Consider the following 25,343-nt stretch of genomic DNA (forward strand, 5'->3'; position numbering starts at 1 on the left):
TGCAATATGTTATCAACTTGTTCATTTATTTTAAAATTGTCCCCACCCCTTATTCCCAGGGTGAACTGCACATAACAATTCAAGCAATAAAAATATTAACGTCAACAATAGGTATTAAAATCAGTGCTTTTTTTCAGGGAGTATTCAAGGGTACGCCGTACCAGCACCTCTTCTTGTTGTTGTTTAAAAAGTATAGCACTTACTGTAACAACTTCATGCTGAGTACCGGCACCTATTTTTGCTAGAAAAAAAGCACTGATTAAAATAATTGTGTGCCTGTTCTAAACATGGGCAGGAGAAAAAACTATCGCATGATAAACTAATTAAATGCAAGCTGCAATATTTAAAAACTTTTTTGGCTGGCTTTTTTGGTCCTTTTTCTATATAGATATGAAAAAAGAGCAATGCCTAGCACAGACATTAAGAATAGGGAAAAGAGCACATAAAGGCCTACTTCTGCATTAGACAAAGTCAAGTCCAGTCCCAAAAACTGCACCTTCATGGCTGAATTGTCGATAGGCCGAGCACTGCTGCTTGTTGGCGCCATAGTAGTACCTAGAAATGTAAGTGAAATTCACATGAATGACACTATGAGCAGGGAGTACCTTCTGATCACCCCCATTTAAATCTTTTTTACTTGCTTCTCCAGCCTTCCAAAATACATCAGGCCATTCGGGCAACTTTTCTGTAAAAATCTAGACTAAATCATTTAAGGCCATTACACCAAAGATTTTTTTCTTACACAGCCAACTTCTGTTACCATATACCACCTTACTTTCCAGAATCAGATGTCATTAACACAATATGCAAGTTTTCTATAAAAGCGAAGTTAAAAGTTTTAAACATTTAGGTTATTTTTACTGTACCACTTCATGGATTTTCCTAACTCCGCAATTAGTAATCTACCTACCTCCAGATTGTGACTCAAGGCACAAATGAGGCCCAGTGGCTGGATCTGGAAAGCCATTACACCGGATGATAGATGAATAATATTTTGAAGACTCCTTTGGAATTCTGGATAGATTTGGGTCTGTAAAGTTGGTGTAATACAACCCAAATCTTTCAGCAAAGCCCACTGCCCATTCAAAATTATCCATCAGGCTCCATACAGTGTAGCCTCGCAGATCAACACCATCAAGTACAATTCCTGTTAAGGTGGTGGGGGGAAGAGTTTTAAAATGCAGCCCTATACATGCTTACACTATACTTTAATGATCAACAGGGAGTGAAAACCAAAGACCCCTTATTAACACTAGGTGCTTTACAAAGTATCCATTCCTAACAGAGATTGGCTGCACCTTAAAAATCCCAAATTCCTTTTGTATCCACAATCTGGGTGATCAAAAAGTTGTCAATTAATGGATTTTTTTCTCATGTCTTCATATTTACTGGCAATGACAACAATGAAACCAGACAGTGGTAACCATTTTAGAGGACTTAATGCGGCGTAAGAGTATGATCTTGTGTCAATGGGAATTAAGCAACATATTCTGTCTTGATTCTGCAGACTAGTCTTTCACTCCTGAAGTCAATAGAAAGTGAAAGTCCTGGGGCAGCTCCAGAAGACATTTCAACTCCCACACTAGAAACCAGTCTTGCTTTCTGCCCAGCCCTATGCAGATACAGGCACAGAAGGGCCTTACCACCAACTCTGTTGCAAGGAATGCAGGGCAGGGCAGAGGATCACAGATCAATTTAAATCCATGTGTCACAAACATTTGGGGGGTGATTGGGAACCATGCAGAGAGGAAACCACGTACCTTTTAAAGCTTCATTGATGTAACTCCTTAAGTAGTGTATTCTCCAAGTATCATTGAAGCCCCCGTCTATACGCTCTGAAATCCCATTCTCGGTCACATAAATAGGTGGGTCATTGTATTCTTCCTTGATCCACTTCAGGAGCCTCCTGAAGCCGAAAGGGGTCACCTTCAACCAAAAGGAACCAGAGCCCAGCCAGCTGCGGTCTGTTATAGAGGCAACACCCCTGCAAAAAAGAACATGATAATAATGTGGGAAAAGGTTATTTGTATTGATCCATTAAAGTCAGCTAGACATCAATCATGAAGACTGGTCAGCAGTAACCTCTTTTGTTGGGGGCTTAAGTGTGATGCAGTGTGCAATGCACTGGGCTTAGAGAGGAAAATGGGTACTCAGCCTTAAAACTTTCTAGTAGATCACCAACTTGATGCCCTCCGGATGTTTTGGTATACAATTTCCATCAGCTGCAGCCTGCCCAACCAAGATTATTAGGCACAGAGTGAAAGCACAAATTCCAGAAAAGTATGCATGCTTTGATGCAGTATGAAGTCATGCTCACACCTTACCTATCAGCATCGTAGGATGTAAAGAGAGAAGAATAGTTTAAGTTGGATGCCAATACTGTTGTATAGTGGTTCAAACCAAAGAAGTCAAAGGTGCCTTTAATCCTCTGCTTTTCACTTTCAGTAAATTCAGGGAGTCTGCAACACACACAAAATGGGAGAGAGGCTCACATAGATGCATTTAACAAAAGGGAAAGCTTCAATTATCATCATACTTACTTTTTTTAAAAAACAGGGCACTGTCATTCAGAGCGAAAGTATTGTTTTTAAAAGCAACAGCTGGTAGCTGGAAATTTTAACATGAACAGTAATGATGACCACATGTACTTCACCTTATTCAAAGAGCAGGTACTCTAAAAGACTAGTCCCCTGCTTTGTCTCAATCATCACCCTTTCCTGCTCCCTTGCTGTACTACAGTATTACAGGCTCTGAACATACCCTGGATGGAGGAGAAGGAACTTTCAATATAGGGTGGTTCTGTTTCAAGGGGAGTTTACCCACAACTGTGCTTTAGCTGCTGATTGCCTGTGGCATTAAGCAAAGAGGGCAGTGCACACCAGGAGGAAAACAGCAGCAGAGGAAAACTACTTTGGGGAGGATAGATTTGTTCTTGGACACAGCCAGGGTGGCCCTTCAAAACGTGTGGTTTATTTTTATTTCAACAATTTAGAAAGAATCGCTTCTAAGTGACATGAGCCAACAGTATGGACCACCCGTGGTTGTGGTCCAGCTGCTGCAGTTAGTCCCGCCAGACACTTACCGCGATTGGCCAACACTTCTCTCTTGTATCCTCCTTTTCATCACCTCGCTATAGTCACCGTTTCTGAAGATAGGGTGAGCAAACCAACCAGCAAAGAACTACAACAGGGAAATAAAAAGAGATGCTTATTAAGCAACGCTTTGGCAACAGGTCTCTTGGCTGAACCAATAGTTACCAGTTCATCAGACTGACCCAAAAGGCAAAGTCTCATCCCTGTCTCCAAGTGTCTGTTTTTAAAGGATAGTGCAACACCCCCCAAGGTATCCAAACAATGGCAGCTGACTGGTCAGGATCGTGGCGAACATTATGATTTGAGTGTTCAGATGAAATATGGTGCCCAAGGATCAACACCTTGGGTCCTTTAGAAGGATTGACATCTTGTTTTGCTGAGTCTCTGAAGCAGAGTTAAGGACATAATACAAGAGCCTACTTGAGGAGGCTAAAGGCCCAGCTAGTCCAGCACTCTGTCCCCATAGAAGCCCCAAAGGGAAACCTGTGAGCAGAACCTGAGTGCAACAGCACTCTTCCCAGCAACTGGTACACAGAAGTTTACTGTGGAGTCCTCACATTACCTGGACATATCTCCTGGCAGCGTCGAGGTCATCCTGCTTGGCAGGGTTCTTGGGTTCAGCCCACTCTACGCTGATGGAAAGAGAGATCAATCCTCCTTGCTTTGGGCGGTATGTTTCATTGTAAAGATGCCAGACTTCTGCGTGGGCCTTGATCAAGTTGTGGCCCACTATGTAAGGGGCTCGGCCTGGTCTGGCAGAGATGCCTAAGAAGACAAGATGATTGGAAGTGCATTATTCTGCAGCACTGGAGAATGCTTCAGCTGAAGCAGCAATTAATGGTGCATTTTGATAGCGTTTCTCAATAGTTCTAGGCAATTTGGCTTTCAACCAGGAGACACCTTCAAGAAAGGCATGCTCTTGCCAATGAGAACCTACACCTTACCTGGAGCTGAGACTCCATAACCGTAACCAATGTTAGCAATGGCATAGGGCTCATTCAGGGTTATCCAGAATTTCACCTTCTCTCCAAATCTTTGGAAAAGGATCTCTGCGTAATCTTTAAATTTCTGGATTATAGTCTCATTTTCCCACCCTCCAACATCTTGAAGGGCCTGAGGGAGGTCCCAGTGGTATATAGTTACCTAGAGATGGAGACAAGACATTCACAAACACCTGCCATTTTGTCAAAATAACCAACCACTTAATTGTAGTAGGAAACCGGGGCAATGCAATTGGGGGGGGGCATGCAAAAGTAAAGCTAAATGTGAAGTTTGTCCATTATTTAACTATTAGGCACAGTCAGCCATTTTATGCAGATCTACCACATACAGATGGGTAGCCGTGTTGGTCTGCCATAGTCGAAATAGAAAAATTCCTTCCTGTAGCACCTTAAAGACCAACTAAGTTAGTTCTTGGTATAAGCTTTCGTGTGCAAGCACACTTCTTCAGATACACTGAAACAGAAGTTACCAGATCCTTCTATATATTGAGAAGGTGGGGAGGGGTATTACTTAGAAGGGTGGTGGGAATCGGAGATTGGCAGATAGCTGAGATGAGCCTGTTGACGACTCTTAACGACTGTAATAGGTCTTACAGGAAAAGGCAAGGGGTGAGAAGGTGAGAAATGGCTTAGTCATGTATAATGAGATAAGAATCCAATGTCTTTGTTCAAACCAGGTTTCTCCATTGTTTTAAGTTTGGTAATGAGTTGTAATTCAGCAGCTTCTCTTTCCAGTCTATTTCTGAAATTCCTTTGTAGTAAAACAGCTACTTTGAGATCTTGTATAGAATGTCCTGGGAGATTGAAGTGTTCTCCTACTGGTTTCTCTGTTTTGTGATTCTTGATGTCAGATTTATGTCCGTTTATTCTTTGGCGTAAGGTTTGGCCTGTTTGTCCAATATAGAGAGCTGAAGGACACTGTTGGCATTTGATGGCATACACAATGTTAGACGATGAGCAATTAAATAGTCCCGAGATGGTATGTGTGATGTTGTTGGGGCCAGTAATGGTGTTGTCCGGGTGTATGTGGCAGCAAAGTTGGCATCTGGGTTTATTGCAGGCTCTGGTGCCAGTGTCCGTGTTAAGTCTGGTTGTAGTATTATTGTGGGTTAGGAGTTGTTTAAGATTGGGTGGCTGTCTGTAGGCAATGAAAGGTCTTCCTCCCAGAGCTTGAGAAAGAGAACTGTCATTGTCCAGGAGAGGTTGTAGATCTCTGATGATGCGTTGAACTGTTTTAACTTGGGAGCTGTATGTGATGACTAGTGGAGTTCTGTTATTTTCTTTTTTGGGTCTGTCTTGCAGCAAGTTCTCTCTGGGTATCAGTCTGGCTCTGTTGATCTGTTGTCTAACTTCATCTGCTGGGTATTTTAGTTCTGAGAAGGTTTGCTGTAGATCTCTTAGGTGAGAGTCTCTGTCTGTAGAATTGGAACAGATGCGGCTGTAACGTAGTGCCTGGCTATATACAATGGACTGTTTGGTATGTTTGGGATGGTAGCTAGAGGCATGTAGATATGTTTGTCGGTCAGTTGGTTTACGGTATAAGGTGGTGTCTATGTGTCCATCCTGTATTTTTATAGTAGTGTCCAAAAAATGTATTTCTTGCATAGATTGATTCATTGTAAGGTTGATTGTGGGGTGAAAATCATTGAATTTCTGGTGAAAGGTGTCCAGGGTCTGTTGACCATGTGTCCAGATGATAAAAATATCATCAATGTATCGTAGGTACAAGAGAGGTTTGAGTGGGTAGGAGTTTAGGAAACGTTGTTCTAAATCTGCCATGAAGATGTTGGCATACTGTGGGGCCATGCGGGTGCCCATTGCTGTGCCGCTGATCTGAAGGAAGAGGTCATCACCGAATTTGAAGTTGTTGTGGGTAAGGACAAATTGGCAGAGTTTGGTGGCAAGGTCCGCTGTGGTTTTATCTGAAATGGTGTTCCTTATAGCTTGTAAACCATCGTTTACCACATGTAACTACCACATGTAACTCAACAACAATTCCTGGATTGTGATGGTCAGAAAGCAAACTAGTTCCAGAAAACACGTGAGGATTAACAACACCTTTTACAAGGCTATCAAGACTTTGAACGTAGCATTTTCAGTTCTCCTTTTTCCACCTTTCCCTGAACCCTCATTCAGTCAAAGAAAGCGAGAATCAAGAAAGGAGTACAATATGGGATGTATTTTCAGAAGTTCTTGCGGCATGACCTGGAAGGTGTAACACAGATGGGACCTGCCATGCCTAATGGTGTCCAGAAAAAGGCTACAGTCTGGGAGCGGACAATGAATTCCTGATAAAAGTTTATTCTACTTCCTTGTGGATACTTGGAAGAAATCCAATGCAGAAACTTAGATTTCTGGAGCAGACACTGCATTCTCTGCTCTCTTAAAAATCATGGCAGATTTCATAATTGTTAAGTCCTATATAAATACCCTGAGCCCACATTATCTTCTGCACAAGTTTAAAATAGGTAGAGCTTATAAGTGACTCCTCTGATTAGAATATGGCAGCACGCATTTGTGTCAGCCTCTATGAAATGGTCTCTGACCATTTAACACAAGCTAATTGAAGATGTCTGAGAATTGAAGATATTGCCAGGTTCTACAGTGAACACTGATAAACATAATCTAATTAAAAATCAGACTGATAACGTATGTTACACCTTTTCCCCTGCGTGCAGAACTCCAATCATTTACCTGAGGCTGGATATTGGCCGCAAGGAGAGCATCCACAAGCCTTTCATAGTATTTCAGGCCAGCTTCATTTATGTACTTGGTGGTCCCATCGGGAAGAATGCGAGTCCAGGAGATGGAAAAGCGATAATGAGTCACCTGGAGGTCCTTCAGAATAGCCAAGTCTGCCTCCATCTTGTGGTAGCTGTCGCAAGCTACATCTCCATTTTCATCGTTGCTGATTTTCAAAGGCGTATGTGCAAACTGGTCCCAAATGCTGAGACCTTTCCCATCCGCTCTCCATGCCCCTTCAATCTTTAAGGAAACAAACATTTCTCACATTTGTATCCCAGCTCAAGGCAACATACATGCCCCAGCCTCAGTTTTTATCCTCACAACAACCTTGTGGAAGTAGGTTGGGCTGAGAGCGACTAGGCAAAGGTTGCCCAGTGAGCTTCACGGCTGAGTAGGAATCTGAACTAGGGTCTCGCCAACCTTAGTCCACCATTTTAATCCAGGCTTCCCCAACACGGTGCCCTCCATATGTTTTGGACTACAACTTCCTCAGCCACAAGCTGACTGGCCAATGGTCAGGGATGCTGGGAATTGTAGACCAAAACATCTGGAGGGCAACAGCTGGGGGAGAGGAGGCAGCTCTAACCACTACAGCACCCTGGCTCTCACCTTAGTGATTCACCATGATCAAGGTCCCCAAGCCTGACAGCATTCAGCTTGCTTAGTTGGCATATTATTCACAAAATGAAGGTTTAGAATAGCTTCCACAAACAAGCAACAGTCTAGCAATAGACTACCTAAACCTGGAGTTTCATTCATGTGGTCTGTGGCATGACGGCAAATCTGTGGTTGAAGACTAGCACATCCATGCCATTAAATCCTTATTTGCATTTTTATTGCTTCTTGTTGCTCCTTTTATTTCTTATATATTTATATATTAAAAGTAAAAGGTAAAGAGACCCCTGACCATAAGGTCCAGTCGTGACCGACTCTGGGGTTGCGGCGTTCATCTCGCTTTATTGGCCGAGGGAGCCGGCGTACAGCTTCCGGGTCATGTGGCCAGCATGACTAAGCCGCTTCTGGCGAAACAGAGCAGCACACGGAAACGCCGTTTACCTTCCCGCCTGAGCAGTACCTATTTATCTGCTTGCACTTTGACGTGCTTTCGAACTGCTAGGTTGACAGGAGCAGGGACCGAGCAACGGGAGCTCACCCCGTCGCGGGGATTCGGACCGCCGACCTTCTGATTAGCAAGTCCTAGGCTCTGTGGTTTAACCCACAGCGCCACCCACATCCCTCTATATTTATATATTACAGAATTCAAATTTCAGTACAATAAAATATGACAGGTAAGGAACAAAAGAAGCAATTAACTGCAATTAACTATCATACAGCATCTAGCACAGTGCATTGCAATTGCCACCAGAAGCAGAAAAATCATTAAGCTGCTCTGCGATTTTCAAGTGGTCTGGTGGGTGGGGACCAACTGGCCTAACCTGATATGCTGCTGATGCCACACTCCAATAAAAGTTCTCTGGAAATTCTCCATAAAGGAATTCTTCCTCTTTTGGCAGAGGGATTCCATTCTGACGTATGATTCCAGCATAATATATCGCTGAACGTTTTGGAGTTCTTGGCCTGTTCGGATTTTCAAAATCAACCTGGTGAAGGCCGAATCTTGGCTCGTAACCATTTAACCATTCAAAATAATCCATGAAAGACCAAGCAACATAGCCACGAACGTTCACGCCGTCCAGCTTGTAGGCTAAAAGAGAAAGAAACACTTGCTTAACAATGTAACGATGAGCAAGACAGCAGAATTGTGAAAAAATACACTAATTGCCCATTGTATGTTCACATGCATATTAACAGCCAATCCTTGCCAATTCACAAGTCCCACTGACTTACTCCCTTTCCACAAGCATTATTTATTTATTTAAATCACATACCACCTTTTCCTCCCAGTACAAGAGCAGGAGATGGGTGCTGACAAGCAAAATAATAATAATAATAATATAAAAAAATGTAAAGAATTTGTACAATACAGTGGTACCTCGGGTTGCATACACTTCAGGTTAAATACGCTTCAGGTTACAGACTCCGCTAACCCAGAAATAGTACCTCGGGTTAAGAACTTTGCTTCAGGATGAGAACGGAAATCGTGCTGCGGCGGCGGCAGCAGGAGGCCCCATTAGCTAAAGTGCTGCTTCAGGTTAAGAACAGTTTCAGGTTAAGAACGGACCTCTGGAACGAATTAAGTACTTAACCCAAGGTACCACTGTATTTCGTTTCAGGTCTTACTTCATACTCATGCATTTTCAAGGATAGCAAATCCCCAAACCAGGCTTTACTAAAAACCTTATGAATTATATACTTTAGGAAAGATAAAAAAATATATTTATTATAACTATAATTCAAAACCATTATCAAGAAAGGAAAGAAAAAAGGACTTCTGCATACTTTACTGACATTTCGTACTTATTAAAACGCTATTGACTGTGACACAAAGACTGAGGATGACCAGACTATTTAATGCATGTAGCAGAAACAACCCTCACGTGTAGCTGTTTGGATAATCCACGGTTTGAGGCCTGTAGCCAGACATTTTGTAGAGAAAATAGGGAGGCCTGAGGGGTCCAGAATAGTTTCAGAGCAATCAGAATATAAATACAAGTAGCCTAATATGTTTAAAGCTATTTAATTGGGTTCAGTGTAAAAACATGGGCGTGTAAAGTAAATTTCAGGAGGAGCACAACCTTGATTGATCCAGACTCTAGCATGAAGGGCTATAACCCTTTTTACCACCCACCTTCTCTTGTACTCTGGATCAATACCCTTGATCTAGCAATATACTTTAAAAAACCCAATCACATAACTGGTATGTGTTGTCTAATTTGGCACTCAGAGTTCTTTTAATGATGCCTTGTGGCGTATAAGCATTTTGTGCTGACTCTGCACAGTTTGGGAACGACTGATCTAGAATCTAAAACTAAAACTAGTCTACACAGACCGCTAACTGATTATTTAGCTGATTACATTGAGCAAACTTCTATTTTTACCCAGTATCTTAAAACTTAAAACTAGGGACGCGGGTGGCACTGTGGGTTAAACCAAAGAGCCTAGGACTTGCCAATCAGAAGGTTGGCGGTTCGAATCCCCGCAACGGGGTGAGCTCCCGTTGCTTGGTCCCTGCTCCTGCCAACCTAGCAGTTCGAAAGCACGTCAAAGTGCAAGTAGATAAATAGGTACCTGGCGGGAAGGTAAACGGCATTTCCGTGCACTGCTCTGGTTCGCCAGAAGCGGCTTTGTCATCCTGGCCACATGACCCAGAAGCTGTACGCCGGCTCCCTCGGCCAATAAAGCAAGATGAACGCCGCAACCCCAGAGTCAGTCACAACTGGACCTAATGGTCAGGGGTCCTGTCTTAAAACTAGACCACCTCAACCTATTGGGTTATTACAACATCTTTACCTTTCAAAACTTCATCAATGTGTGTTTTGTAATAGAAGATCCTGCTGGTGTCATCAACATCAGACTTGGCTTTTAGCCCAACCCCATTCTCAGTAATGTAAATGGGAGGATTGCTATATTCCTCTTTGATCCAGTTTAGCAGCCTACGCAGCCCCCAGGGCACTGCCCGCATATTTTCCATTGCTGAGCTAGGCCAAGAAGGGTCAATCTCCAATACTCGTTCTTGATCATACTCGTAAGAATATGGTTTCAGCCTGGTGGTGCTGTGCTTTATAATTCCGGCAGTGTAATAATTCAGGCAGAAGACATCGGCTGTGCCCCTGATATAGTCTTTCTCTTCTTGTGTGAAACCTGGAAGCCGGGAAGATGGTAGTTTCTGTAGTTCACTCCTGTTCCCTACTTTCCACTTCATTGCATCTGGGTAATCGCCGTTTTTAAAAATTGGGTGTGCAAACCACCCTCCCATGAACTGCAGGTAGCGATCAGCAGCTTCTACATCCCGAGGATCGTTTAGTGTCTTTGGCTCAACCCAATCCATGTTGAGACTCAGAGAGATCACACCTTTCTGACTCTCTCTGTATTTCTGGTCATATGTGTGGTAAACTCTTGCATGGGCCTTTAGTATTGCATGAGTAACACTGTAGGATGCATTGCCTGGATTATCTTTTACATTTGGTGGGAATAATCCCGTATCGTAGCCTAGCACAGAGATGGCAATCGGTTCGCTGAAAGTAATCCAGAACTTGACCCTGTCTCCAAATGCCTGAAAACAAAAGTCTGCAAAACTATCAAACAGTTCAACCATCACAGGGTTTTCCCAGCCACCAATGTCTTGTAGAGCTTGGGGCAGATCCCAGTGGTGGAGAGTGACCATTGGTGTGATATTCCGGGCCAGCAAACCATCAATCAGCTGGTTGTAATAATCGACACCATAGTTATTTATAGAATGGTTTCTTCCATTTGGAAAGATCCGAGGCCATGCCAGGGAGAAGCGATAGGTGTTTACCCTTAAGGCTCTCAGCAGATAAAGATCTTCATCTACTTTATTGTAGCTGTCACAAGCTATATCTCCTGTATCATTGTTCTTAACATTCCCTGGGATGTGGGTAAAATTATCCCAGATGCTAGGTCCCTTCCCATCTGCATCCCAACCTCCTTCAGTTTGGTAGGCAGAAGAAGAAACACCCCACAGAAAATCTTCTGGGAAGGTGCCATAAAAATACGTGTCTCTTTCCAAATCAGTCTGTTTTGAAAATTTCTCCCAAACCACCTTTGCCTTTGAAGGAACTTCAGAAGCTGGTAAACTAGGCAGCCGTGGAGGTATGGAAACATCCTTTCTGAGCGGCTGGATAAATTTTCTTGAGACCGTGCTAGGAAATCCATTATTTTCAATAACGGTGGAGAAGAAATAGGCAGATTCTTTGGGTGTCCTTTGTCTGTTTGCATCTTCAAAATTCACTTGGTGTAAGCCGAACCTTTGACTGTAGCCTGCTGGGCCTTCAAAGCCATCAATCAATGACCGGGCAATGTATGCTTGAACATCAACTTCATCTTGCTTTATAGCTGTCAATGAAGGAGATAGAATTTAGTTAAGATTTTTAATCATTTGTTTAAATACACAGCACAACCACAACTACCCTCTTCTCTCAGCATTGCAGCGACGGCATGGATTTTCAGAGGGTAGCCCATATTGTCCCAGGTCAGTGCAAACTATTATTGCTATTCATCTGCACATTTAAATTTCCTTTTAAAGTCATTTGCATGTAAGAGACAATATACAAAATGGCATAGGGAAGTGATAATGCACTTAAACAGTTCAAGGACTTTGGCCGGTTCACACATGCATCCTCATTTTTACTCAACTATACAGTACTTGGCTATACAGTACCTGGAAGAATACTTCCAGATGTATAAATTAGCAGCCAATCATTTCTATTTGGCTTTGAGCAGCAAGTGGAGCAGCAAATCTTTTCCAGACGTCTGGAATCTACGTGGCATTCTGTAGCCAGGTGTGCAGTTCTTTTCCCCAGCTCTACATTAAAAGGTAAAGGTAAAGGACCCCTGACAGTTAAGTCCAGTCGTGAACAACTCTGGGGTTGTAGCTCTCATCTCACTTTACTGGCTGAGGGAGCCGATGTTTGTCCGCAGAAAGTTTTTCTGGGTCATGTGGCCAGCATGACTAAGTCGCTTCTGGCGAAACCAGAGCAGCGCCGGAAACACTGTTTACATTCCCGCTGGAGCAGTACCTATTTATCTACTTGCATTCTGACGTGCTTTCGAACTGCTAAGTGGGCAGGAGCTGGGACCAAGCAACAGGAGCTCACCCTGTTGCGGGGATTCGAACTGCCGACCTTCCGATCAGCAAGCCCAAGGCTCAGTGGTTTAGACCACAGCGCCACCCGCATCCCAGCTCTACATTAGGATCATGTTTATATATTCCCTTCTCACTTACAGCACTGCAGATTGTGTATTCTTTCCCAGCCACCACACCCGCAATTTAATGGCAGGGGAAGGAGTGAGAGAGAGAAAAGAACCAGATATAAGACAATTCTTTTTGGAGGGGAAAGGGTTGAAGCGACAAAACTGGTTCCTAGGGGGAAGAGATGAACCACAGAGGCTACAACAATCTAAATAGCACATAATTGGCCAAACAATTTGCTAACAGCTGCGCAATAGGTCATCTATCTATATCTTGGGGAAATTGTGCAACTGTTCCAGTGTGTTAAAAAACAACAACTACTGGCCAGATTTTCTGAGCTCTGAAAACAAAAAACAACAACACACACACACACACACACACACACACACACACACAAAAAGGAAGGTAATGGGAAATGTGGGAAGAGGGTGTATTGATCACTATGTCATGCAGATGACATAAGTACATGTAAATTCCACAGTAAATGTCCAAGGTTGAAGCAGCCTGACTCTTGAAAAGCCTTGTGAGTGAAGCAATGTGAAAATTCTGTCTGTGGCATGCAATCTTTGACGGCTCACTCCTATCAGTAAATTGATACAGGAGTGACCAAAAAGTAATGAAGATGCAAGGTGTCAACTAGTGTTCTCATGTTCAGGCATTCAGGGGTTACAAACTAGGCATTCCTTGATGTCTTTTATCATGGGGTGACAAAATATACTCTGGCTGGGATGAATGCATTAATTACATCGTTTTTCCACCAGGCTCAACTCATAAGAGCATCCAGACCTGTTTGGAAGGGCAGAGCAAAACAGTTCTGCATCTTCTAAGCAGGCAGGACAAAACGGGATAGCTAAGCAAGTCTCAGGTGCTGTCCTCCAAGCCAACCTAGGTAAGCAACCTGTGTATTTCATATACTGCATTTAAGCTGTTTTTTAACACTGCATGCCTATTACCCGGCAAAACTGTTATTTTGAGGACATTTAATTAAAGTATTAAATTTGCTTCCGATTAGTTAGGTCAGTGTCTCAAACCATTTTTAAACAAACGAAAATCATCACATTTAAAAAGTGATGTTTGCATGCCATTTTCACACGGTGAACATATCTACTCATTCCATTCCTTTCCCCACTGGGACAGGGCATGATATTTACCATATGCTGGAGACTGACAGGAATGTGATAAGATCTTGGAGGATATTGTGTTGAAAGGGAACAGGGGGCTAAGTCAATAAACTTGACTTCATCCTTACAGGTTTTCTTTCAATTCCCTTTTGCATGCCTGTTCCCCTCCCCAATTCATAACAGCCCCTTGTACCTTTCAAAGCCTCGTTGATATAAAGCCGGTAGTAATCCACTCTCACGGTGTCGTTAACAAGATCGCCTCCGTCATCTGTCGGTGCGCCATTGTCTGCTATATAAATCGGAACTCTTGTTGTCCCAGTATATTCTTTGGACACAAACAGCAGCAGTCTCCTCAGCCCCCAAGGCACGGCATAGAGCCAAGGTGCGGCTGTCTGCGGCCAAGAAGGATCTACGTGTTGGGAAAAGTCTCCGATATCCTCATAGGTTGGAGCGCAGCTATGATTCACTGGAGCACTGATGAGCCTGGAAGTGTAGTGGGAAAGGCCAAAGAAGTCAGCCGTCCCCTTCACTTGCTGCTTCTCCTCATCGGTGAACCCAGGGAGCTTGGCAACGGGAGTTGAGCACTGCTGGTTCTTCTCCTGGATTTGCGATTTCAGGACTTCTGGGTAATCGCCGTTGACGAATATCGGGTGAGCAAACCAGCCCAACATGAAGTGCAAGTAGCGTTCTGCCGCTCTCACATCCTCAGCACTGCTTGGGGTCTTGGGTTCAGCCCAGTCTGAATTCAATACTATTCCCACCTTCCCATGCTGTTCAGGGCGGTACTGGGTATCATAAACATGCCAGGCTCGAGAATGAGCTTTGAGAATAACATGAGCCACCTTTTTTTATGGGAAGGAAGGAAAAAGTATTATTCCACTGAGTATAACTCACTGGTAGAGCACATCATTTTCATGAAGCAAGTGCCAAGTTCAGCCCCCACATCTCATCCTTTACATGATCTATATACAGTGGTATCTCGGGTTACATACGCTTCAGGTTACAGACTCTGCTAACCCAAAAATAGAACCTTGGGTTAAGAACTTTGCTTCAGGATGAGAACAGAAATCGTGCTCCAGTGGCGCAGCAGCAGCAGGAGGCCCCATTAGCTAAAGTGGTGCTTCAGGTTAAGAACGGACCTCCGGAACGAATTAAGTACTTAACCCGAGGTACCACTGTAAATGCTAGGGAAGGCCTCTGCTTGAGACTTTGGAGAACTGGTTTCAACTGCAGCAGAGAAGGGTAGCCAATATGGATTCCCTCCAGATGTTGTTGGACTCCCAATAGGCCCAGTCAGCATGGCCAAAGGTCAGGAATGGGGAGGTGGAGTTGTAGCTCAACAACATGTGAAGGTACAACATTGGACTATGCCTCGGCTCGCTGGACCAAGTAGAAAGACAGGTTTATACCTAAACACCATTGATATTTGCAGCCCAGTACATTTCCTCATAACATTCAAATTAAATTTGAGGGGCCCAGGCTCCAAACCCCACACCTCAAGGCTTACAGAGATCAGGTAATTATAGCAGCTTTTTGTCATACCTGAGCTCAAAATCAAGTTTGCACCACGTTATAAGGAACACTTACTACAGTTTGCAATGCAGGAAACAGTTCCTTCAAAAGCAAGAGAACTACCTTCTCACTCATTTGCTTGCTGCTGAAACATTTCCAGTCCCCAACATCTGAAAACATGGCTGTAGCATATAGCATTGTAGTATCCATAAAAGTATCTGTCCTAAACTGGTTTCAATTCCAGTCCGCTAAAGATTCCATTTCTTCCCCCAACTCCTTTCTTTTGGAAGCCAAAGCGTTACAACACCTAAATCTAAATTAGCCTATATTCCAAGTAACTGGTAACATAATATACGCTCATGTGGCAGAAACTATTCCCAGAGCAGGCTAATCCAGGTCTGTCTACAGGCTGATAGATGTGCTGCAAGTATTCAGAAACTGTCCATCAGCCAGTCTCATGGCAGGACAGTCACATGATGGATAGCTGTGTGGTATTTGTAAGGCAATTAAAAAATCCCTGGGATTCTTCCCTGAAGATGTCCTGACATCTACCCAATTATCTGTTTTGAGGTATGGTTACGAAATCCTCACAAATCTGCCAGGAAATATTGAATGTGCCAGTTGTTCTCATTGTACCACCTGCTTATACATTTGTTTTAGAAGTTCATTATAAGATACCAGATATTTGGAAATCTTTGCCAACCCCTTTTAAACTTTTAAAACCCCTTGAAGCCCAATACCCTAATAAAACTCTTTTCTTCCTCCTTATACCTAAGTGGTGCACAAACATTCTGATACACTGCTCAACTGCACTATGCTGTCAGGTGTGGATGCAGAGAAAAATTACTTCTGCTGATCCAAGAGATTCCTAGTCTACTTGTAGATATGGGTTTAAAGATGCTTGTTTGGACAACCACTTCTGAATAGAAAGGTAAAAGGCCCCCTGACCATTAGGTCCAGTCACGGACAACTCTGGGGTTGCGGCGTTCATCTCACTTTCTTGGCCCAGGGAGCCGGCGTACAGCTTCTGGGTCATGTGGCCAGCATGACTAAGCCGCTTCTGGCGAACCAGAGCAGCGCACGGAAACGCCGTTTACCTTTCCGCCAGAGCGGTATCTATTTATCTACTTGCACTTTGACATGCTTTTGAACTGCTAGGTGGGCAGGAGAAGGGACCGAGCAACGGGAGCTCACCCCGTCGCGGGGATTCGAACCGCTGACCTTCTGATCAGCAAGTCCTAGGCTCTGTGTTTTAACCCACAGCACCACCCGCGTCCCACTTCTGAATATATAGGATGCCAAATATACTGTGGCCCCTATCAGGAGCGAGATAATGGGTTGTTGTTTTTTCACAGTGCATGAAAATGCTTCTGAGGGTCCCTTCCAATGTTACACAACCAGTGTCTCTCTAACCACACTGCGGCCACTTCCAATACTACTCTGTAGTGCCAGAAGTAACATGCAAGGAGTTTGTTCTATGCTGTGACACCTTTCCCTGTCAGTATTGTTCCAAGCCCTGGGAGGGACAATTCTCTGACATGGGAAGAAGCCAAATGGCATAAGAGCCATGAGAGAACAGCTTCCGTGCCACCACAGTTCCATTGGCAGAGACGCTTCTCTGGAATGTATCATGTCAATACCATTAAGGTAGGCAAGAAAGCCAAAGAGAGCCATTTCAGAATGAAAAGGGCACAAATCCAGCCAATTTCAATTTTTTTCATTCATGTTATCTGATGTTTAAGTCAAAACATCTGGGGGTACAAAGCCATCCTCTGAACAAGAACAGTGACCAACGGAAGAGTCAACTGCATGCTCACACACTTGCTGCAAGATTGTTGCTATTATAGGTTAGAACACGGTAGCTTGACCAGACTTAAAAGACTCATCTGCCCATTGACTCCATTCATGCCCTCTGGCAAAATCAGATATGGGGCTAAGTCTGGTGAGAGAAGAACTAGCCACAGACTAGGAGGCAACGGTCCACCTTTTCTATTTGTAGAGTCAACACAACCCATAAAATTAGGCCCAAGCTGCTGCACTTGTTGTCAGTACCTGATAGGATGCCACGGCTGCATCAGTAATTCCTGGAGGATGCTGCCCAGTGCCATAGCCAGCATAGCTAATGACCCAGGGTTCGTGGAAGGTAATCCAGAATTTAACACGATCCCCAAAAGTAGCAAAGCAGAACTCTGCATATTCTGCAAAGGCAGTGATGATGCTCTCGTTTTGCCAGCCACCAAGATCCTGTAGAGCTCGTGGCAGGTCCCAGTGGAACAAGGTCACCACGGGCTCAATATTTGAATCCAGCAAGCTGTCTATCAGTTTGTTGTAGTAATCTACGCCTTGAGGGTTCAAGCTGCTCTTACTCCCATTGGCAAAAACCCTAGGCCAGGATATAGAAAATTTATAAATATTTGGGCGAAGGCCTCTAAGGAGATAAACGTCATAATCTAGCTTGTGGTAGCTATCGCATGCGACATCGGCTGTTTGATTCATGTGGGCATGGCCCTGGTGCCCGTATTGATCCCAAATGCTCTCCCCTTTCCCACCCTCTCTCCAGGCTCCTTCCACATTGAAGGAACCTGTCGATGTGCCCCAGAGAAAACTGTTAGGGAAAAGGTCAAGCAAAAAGGAGTCTCTCTCCAGCTCAGGTTGGCTGGCAAATCTTTCCCAAACTGCTTGATAGGATGAAAGTGGAGCAATAGTAGGTATCAGGGTTTCCTTTGCCTTTGGTTGGCTGGCCAGATTTCCTGTGTACAAGCTAAAAAAAAGGAAAGAGAGAATATGTCAAGAATTTAGGCACCAGGCATAAACATTCCTCTTCTCCCAGGCCTCTGGCTAATTAAACAATATATGGCCTTTCAAAATAGGGGAGGGGGTCATTGTTTTATTTGTTACTATGTTGTGTATTTTTGTATTGTAAACTACCCTGTGATCTTCAGAGGAAGGGCAGAACAGAAATGCAGTAAGTTAAATAAATAAATCAAACTTTTATTATCATTAAATTTTTATTCAGGATGGATAAGCATTCAAATCAGGCTGAAATTAGAGATTTCAAATATCGTGGGTATCAAACCTACAGAAATTTATCCAGTTTTTTGGGGTTTTTTAATATGGCAAGCCTAAATCTGTATAACAATTATCATCTATATGTACAGTGGTGCCCCGCAAGACGAATGCCTCGCAAGACGGAAAACCCGCAAGACGAAAGGGTTTTCTGTTTTGGAGGCGCTTCGCAAGACGAATTTCCCTTTGGGCTTGCATCGCAAGACGAAAGCCCATAGGGAAATGCTGGCGGTCGGGAGCAAAGACTATCGCCCACAGGCGGCCTTCAGAAGAGGACCTCTTCTGAAGGCCGGCGGGGGGCAAAAGTCTTTGCTCCCCCCCGCCTGCCTTCCCCCCCGCCTGCCCCGGGCGATCTTAAAATGCTGGCGGGCGGGAGCGAAGCGTTCGCTGCCGACCCCCAGCATTTTAAAATCTCCCCGGGACAGCAGAGAAGTCTCTGCTGTCCCGGGGAGATTTTAAAATGCTGGGGGTCGGGAGCGAAGCGTTCGCTGCCAACCCCCAGCATTTTAAAATCTCCCCCTGTCCCGGGGAGATTTTAAAATGCTGGGGGTCGGGAGCGAAGCGTTCCGACCCCCAGCATTTTAAAATCTCCCCGGGACAGCAGAGACTTCTCTGCTGTCCCGGGGAGATTTTTAAATGCTGGGGGTCGGCAGCGAACGCTTCGCTCCCGACCCCCAGCATTTTAAAACGCTGTTCCGAAGCGGGGCGGGGGGCGGGAACACCTGCCCCAGCCGCCCCACTTCGGAACGCTGTTCCGAAGCGGGGCGGGGGGCCGGGAACACCTGCCCCAGCCGCCCCACTTCGGAACGCTGCTCCGAAGCGGGGCGGGGGGCGGGAACACCTTCTGAAGGCGGGCGGGGCGCGAAAGTCTTTGTCCCCCCTGCCTGCCTTCCCAGGGGCTTTTAAATCGCCCCGGACAGCGGAGAAGTCCTCCGCTGTCCGGGGCGATTTTAAAATGCCGCCCGCCAGCATTTTAAGATCGCCCGGACAGCGGAGAAGTCCTCCGCTGTCCTGGGGTTTTTTAAAATGCTGGGGGTGGGAAGAAAAGCCCTTGTCCCCCCCCCCAGCCTTCAGAAGAGGTCCGGGGACAGACTGTCCCCGGACCTGGTCTGAAGGCGGTTTCCCTAGGAACGCATTGATTGATTTTCAATGCATTCCTATGGGAAACCGTGCATCGCAAGACGAAAAACTCGCAAGACGAAGAGACTTGCGGAACGAATTAATTTCGTCTTGCGAGGCACCACTGTATATAGATTAGCGATGGGGAATCATAGGCTTTGGGACTAATTGTGAACTGCTGGACCTCTCTATGTGACCCTCAGGATTCTCCCCTGCTCTCTGCACCCTCCTCAATGGCTTTCACATGGCTAGACTGTGTCCTTGAACTGTGATAATGTCTCTTGCCTTCTTGGATAGAAAAATAGGTGGAACCTCTTGCTTTCTGTAGCTGGAACGTAGCAACATTAGAGTCACATTGATTGCTCCACTCAATTTTAGCTCTGTCCCCGCCCACTACCACCACTGCCATGTGGCTCCCAGAAGGTTGCTCACGACAGAAGGTAGCCCTTATCCCTGAATAAAAGAAACTCTAACTATTCAGCTAAACATACAGCAAGCCAAGATTCATAAAGCCTGCTAGTCTATGTTCCATATCTATATGACACAGCTGAAACCTTATTTGCTATATCCTGATTAAATATTCATATACCAAGTGCTTTTTGTAGTAAAAAAGAAAAGAAAAAAAAAGCTGGGACTCATACCTTGATAAAAATGACAGTGGTTCCAGCACAAAATGGCTGCCAATGTTAGCAACAACAACAAAAAAGGTAACAGTATTGCATACCATAGAGTACCATCATTAGAATTTACCTCTATATTAGACACTTGTATACACATGCACACACGTATGCATGCAGAAACACACACATACACACACAAATATATTCCTGTGTAAGGACTGCAGTCTTAATTATGCAAGTAGCACAGCTTCATAACCAAACTAATTTAACATTAAAAATAAACATTTTGTACCAAATTGCTTGAACGGACGAGCTGTTCATGACACAATTCACATCATACCCTATTGCCCATGCTTGAACTTCAGAAATGGCTGGAAATAGAGGGGCGGGGGGAGGGGGATGAAGGAAGAGAAGAGAAGTTTATCAGCACAATGGAAAAGGGCAGACATTAGGCCAGTAACATCCTATGCTATAGTCCTTTTTCAGTGAAGCCCCACTTCCTGTAAATAGTACAAGGTCTCTCTCATACAGTAAGAGTGGGGACAGGCGGTAGTGGGGAGAGACTTGGCTCATTTCCACCAGGAGCTGTGCATTCAGTATTGTGGGCCCAATTCTGTGGAACTTTCTCACAACAGATCAGATAGCAGCCCCCTCCCCCCACCCAGGCAAAATTGGTGAAGGCAAATTTTTCATTTCAGCAGGTGCTTAAAGTAGTTTTTCTGATTTTACTGTTAACTTTAACCAATTCTATGCTCAGTAAATCTTTTGTAACTTTATTGTATACCACTTGGAGACCATGCTATTAGGTGATATATAAGGGGTTGAAATAAATACATACATATACGGACCACAGCATAGCCTGTACTGTATTTCACACCCACACATCCAAAATACCACACAGGCAAGCCACAAGACCACAGTTCCTTCCTACAGAAGACACTTACCACTGAAAATGGAAGCCACTGTTGCAAATCGGTTTTCTTGCAAGGAGGAACACTCGTGGAACTTGAGACTAAAGAGCAAAATACCCATATTGTTCATCCCCATATGCTATAAGAGAAAAAGCAAAGCAAAATGCATGAGTTCTATCAAGGAGGACTGTCAAAACTGTGGGACATCACCTCCCATGTCCATCTATAACAGATAGCATCCATATAGAATACTTGGTACAATTGCTAAGAATTACCTGTAGCTCATGCAGGAACTTTTGGAAAGCCGCTTCACTTTCACAGTTGTACTGAAGGTTGAGAGAGAGAAAGTCTAGAGAGTCCTGGAATCAAAACAGAGCATTGTCACAGAAAGATATAGCATTTATAATAACTGTAGTTACACTTTAGGCAGCAGCAACATCTATTATTATTACTTTATACTTGGAACCAGAGTTCCTCTATTGACATTCTTCCTTATTTTCTAGGTGGGATTCAATTGGGCAAGAGTTTGGCTAGCACAATGGGGCTCCTACCTCCTCTCCCCAAGTCCCTAAAATCTGCTCAGGGGAGGGTGTTGCGAGGACACCCAGAAAAGCACACAAGAGTAGGGGGGATCATTCCATCTGACTAGCTGAAATGCTCTCCCTAACGGAATGACTGACATAGTGCGCCGTAAATTACATAACAATTAACTCCGCCTCATTCTCAAATAAAGAATCATTAACGTATCACCAATTTTCTTGGAGAGCTCTTTAACTGAAGTTTCATGGGGTGAGGAATAAGAGAAATTCTGAATCATCGTGCATGTCATGCTTCTGGTTTTTCCCCCTCACATGTAAAATGCCATTTTGAAAAATAATGAAAGGTTGGTAAATGATCTTTAAGAGTGATAGATTAAAAAAGTTAAAATAGATATATTTTAACTATATATGAAAATAGTTAAAACAAATATATTTTAACTATATACGAAAATGAAAAATGGGTCTGTGGGTTGATATTTTCAGGGAATACCTCTGGTTGTTATGAGGTAAAAAGGTAAATAAAGGATCGCTGGACGGTTAAGTCCAGTCAAAGGCGACTATGGGGTGCAGCGCTCATCTCACTTTTCAGGCCGAGGGAGCCAGTGTTTGTCCACAGACAGCTTTCTGGGTCATGTGGCCAGCATGACTAAACCGCTACTGGCGTAACGGAACACCGTGGTGGAGACCAGAGCACACGAAAATGCCGCTTACCTTCCCACCGCAGTGGTACCTATTTATCTGCTTGCACTGGTATGCTTTCAAACTGCTGGGTTGGCAAAAACTGGGATAGAGCAATGGGAGTTCACCCTGTTGGGCAGATTTGAACCACTGACTTTCTGATTAGCAAACCCAAGAGGCTTAGTAGTTTAGACCACAGCAGCACTCACACCCCCTAATTATGAGAAAGTGACAACTATGTATCTATCTAGAAAGAGGCAACTCTGCTTTGGCAAATAACTTCCAGAGAGTTGTAACTTGCCCAGGGAGCTTATGGGGAAGAACAGTTAAGATATCTTATAAAACAAGCAAATAAACAAGCCACTGATATGCCTACCCTTCATTCATTTGTCTAACCCCCTTTTATAACCATCTAAGAGGCAATGGGTTTCACAAAAGAATTACATATTGAAATAATTTCTTTCCTCTGGCTTTACTGGATATGCTGTTGTAAGACTCCCAAGAAAATAAAAGGCGTCACCAGAATTGAAGTCAATAAAGATCTTGCTGACACCAGCCCAGCATCACTAACATCTAGTGAAATGGACACTTTCCCATCTGTAAATGAGAGAAAAAGTATGTTGTCAATTTTATTTTCAAAATTTCAATGCGGGGGGGCGGGGAATGGAGAGGGAATACTTTCACTAGAAGCAATCTCCAGGAATTCCTTTATAGTTTTCTCATTATATACTGTATTGGCCTGAATACAAGCCTCACTTTCCCCCCAAATTCTGTCAAAAGTGCGGCTTAAATTAGCGACCTTACAAAAATGAGCTTTTACGATATCGCTGCTGAAACAGACATACGGTAAAACGGTATGGGCATGAGTGCCTGTGGAATTTTAAGGGAGCGGCTTATATTTGAGTGTGGCTTATATTCGGGCCAATGCGGTAGTGACATCAACATTCATGTGCTTTACAAACTGATCTCTGCCCCAAGAAGCTTACATTCTAAGGTTGGTGGAGTATGCCGCATGTAATATATCCAAGTAATGTGTGTTAATCTGAATGAACTTCTGTTTATTATCATGAGGAGGAGGACAACAAGTTCTTTGCACTTAAGCCTTAATGGGAAAAGTGTGGGCTGAGAGATTTGAATGAAGATATTGTTCTGATTTTAGCCGTGATCTCTCCACGTCATTCTTAAATATTATAAGGCTCCTTGGCCCATTCATTCAGCAGACAAGAAATAATTTTGGCAGGAGTCTTAGAAAGATAGCGCAGGACAATGACTGGGCCCATCTAAGAGGCCTGGTGGGCAAGACAGAAGAAGTCAAAGGATTTTTTTTCTTAAATGAAAGACGTCCCTCCCCTCCCAGTTATGTTGTTGGAGTGCAAGATAGCGATCAGAACTTCCAAGGCCTGTGCAGTATCAGTACGTGCACAGAAGTCAGTCTTCCATATGCACTTAATTCTCATGCACACCCCATACGCATAGTGCATGTTACATTATCCAGAGGAGCCACATCTCATGTTCCCTCCTCCCTACCATTTTCTTTACCTTCTGCTGCGTATTTTTCATGGTAGATTTCATAAGCTTTCTCATGTGCTGAAGCTAGCACCTGCAAAGGGAGGGCCAGCGGATCTCCATGAGACAAGCGCTCCACGTCCTCAGGCAGGCTGCCAAAAGTGAGCCAGGTGTCCACCAAGTCACCAAAAGATGCAAAGGAAAATTCTGCATATTCCACGAAAAGGTCGGTGAAAGTCACAGATTTGCTCAAAGCAAGCCGGGTCTCCAAAGACTTCGGCAAACGTTTCTGATGTAGAATTAAAACCGGTTCGATGTCAGCCGCTTTGAGAGTTCTCAGAAGTTGTTTGTAGCATTCAACGTTCGTCCGGTTGGGGTTTCGGGCATTTGCCTCTGGAAGGATGCGAGTCCAAGGCAAGAAGACTTTAAAATGGGTCACGCCACTTGCACGGAGCTCAGCGAAGTATGGCGGCAGAGAAGGGAAGGAAGGCCCATTGCAAAGATAGTTTGACTGTCCCGTTGCAGAATTGAGAGGTTCTCTTAGAAGTCCACTTTGGAAGTTTAAATTACTTACTAAGTCATCGCTAAGAGGGCCGGCGACTAAAATAAATTTCTGAGTAAGATCCCAGCCTACTCCAAAGCAAGGCAAAGGAAACAGAAAAACCAAACACACCTTGTACACCAGTGCCATATCTGCTAATGCAATGGTGGAAGAACTTGTGCCACCCTTATGCTACATCAGAGATAATAAAATTAACAACTTGTGCAATCACAAAGATGCAAAGTTCCCTAACCTCAACGTACACAAAGATAAGACAATCAAAGGTTTAAGTCCCACTGAAGGTGCTATTGTTAATGAATCATATGCAGAGTATTGAAGAAATGAAGTTGCTGGGCTTAACAATACAGGCCTGAATGCAAATATTGGAAAAGTCCATTTAGATAACCAGAAGATACTAAAATGCAGGGCTCCCAAATCTAAGCTGCTAACACAAGTGCAGAGAATTGGAAGGAAAATAGTTAACGTTCCCCTCCATAAAAAAAACTTGTTTTCTACCCAAAGTTTATTCCGAGATCAGAATAAGAAAATAGTAAAAAACAGGATGCAGAAACTCTTAAACACAGACTAGACAGCATGTCAACTATGATTATAGTGTGGGCTTGTCTTCCATTTTAAATTAAGAACAGGAACTGGCACTGGTGGGGCGGGGGGGGGGTTTGACAACGACAAGGGACCCTTCCTCCTGTGCCTTTTTCTCACCCCAAGTTACTGCCACCCAGATACTTTGGGAGCAAGTAGCTGGGGGTGAGGATTGTGGTCAGGAAAACAACATGTGTAGGAAGTCAGACCTGCCCTTGCACGCCATGGCCTGCATTCCCATCCCTGTATCACTACTCTTTCTTTGAATAAAACCAAGTGCAGGCCTGGGATAGAGCCTCACGTGCCAAATGTATCATCTACTCATGGTCTTAATGTGTTTCTGTGTGAGGGTGAAATCATCATATTCATACCAAGTCCAAAACATTTAAGCCTCTAATTCAAGCATTGAACAACAGATCCCAAATCTGGTTTGGAGCCACAGCTTTATAGAATCCTATTTAA

At 44.0% G+C, this 25,343-nt stretch overlaps 1 protein-coding gene across 1 annotated transcript; it reads right to left on the reverse strand.

Annotated features, from left to right (window-relative positions):
* Nucleotides 1-9: 9 nt before the first annotated feature.
* Nucleotides 10-24,785, reverse strand: LCT (lactase). The gene is made up of 17 exons (XM_081005134.1): nt 23,774-24,785; nt 22,755-22,831; nt 21,293-21,376; nt 21,051-21,156; nt 20,399-20,477; nt 17,354-18,062; nt 13,983-14,631; nt 10,250-11,812; nt 8,275-8,543; nt 6,788-7,078; nt 4,037-4,235; nt 3,655-3,857; nt 3,083-3,180; nt 2,325-2,459; nt 1,761-1,984; nt 911-1,147; nt 10-555 (listed from the first exon to the last, which is right to left on the reverse strand). Exons 1-17 carry the CDS (start codon nt 24,429-24,431, stop codon nt 344-346), a joined length of 5,793 nt encoding a protein of 1,930 aa, XP_080861260.1. The 5' UTR covers nt 24,432-24,785; the 3' UTR covers nt 10-343.
* Between the last annotated feature and the right edge of the window lie 558 nt (nt 24,786-25,343).

Source organism: Podarcis pityusensis, assembly GCF_964106645.2.
Source record: "Podarcis pityusensis genome assembly, chromosome: 1".
Classification (NCBI taxonomy): domain Eukaryota; kingdom Metazoa; phylum Chordata; class Lepidosauria; order Squamata; family Lacertidae; genus Podarcis; species Podarcis pityusensis.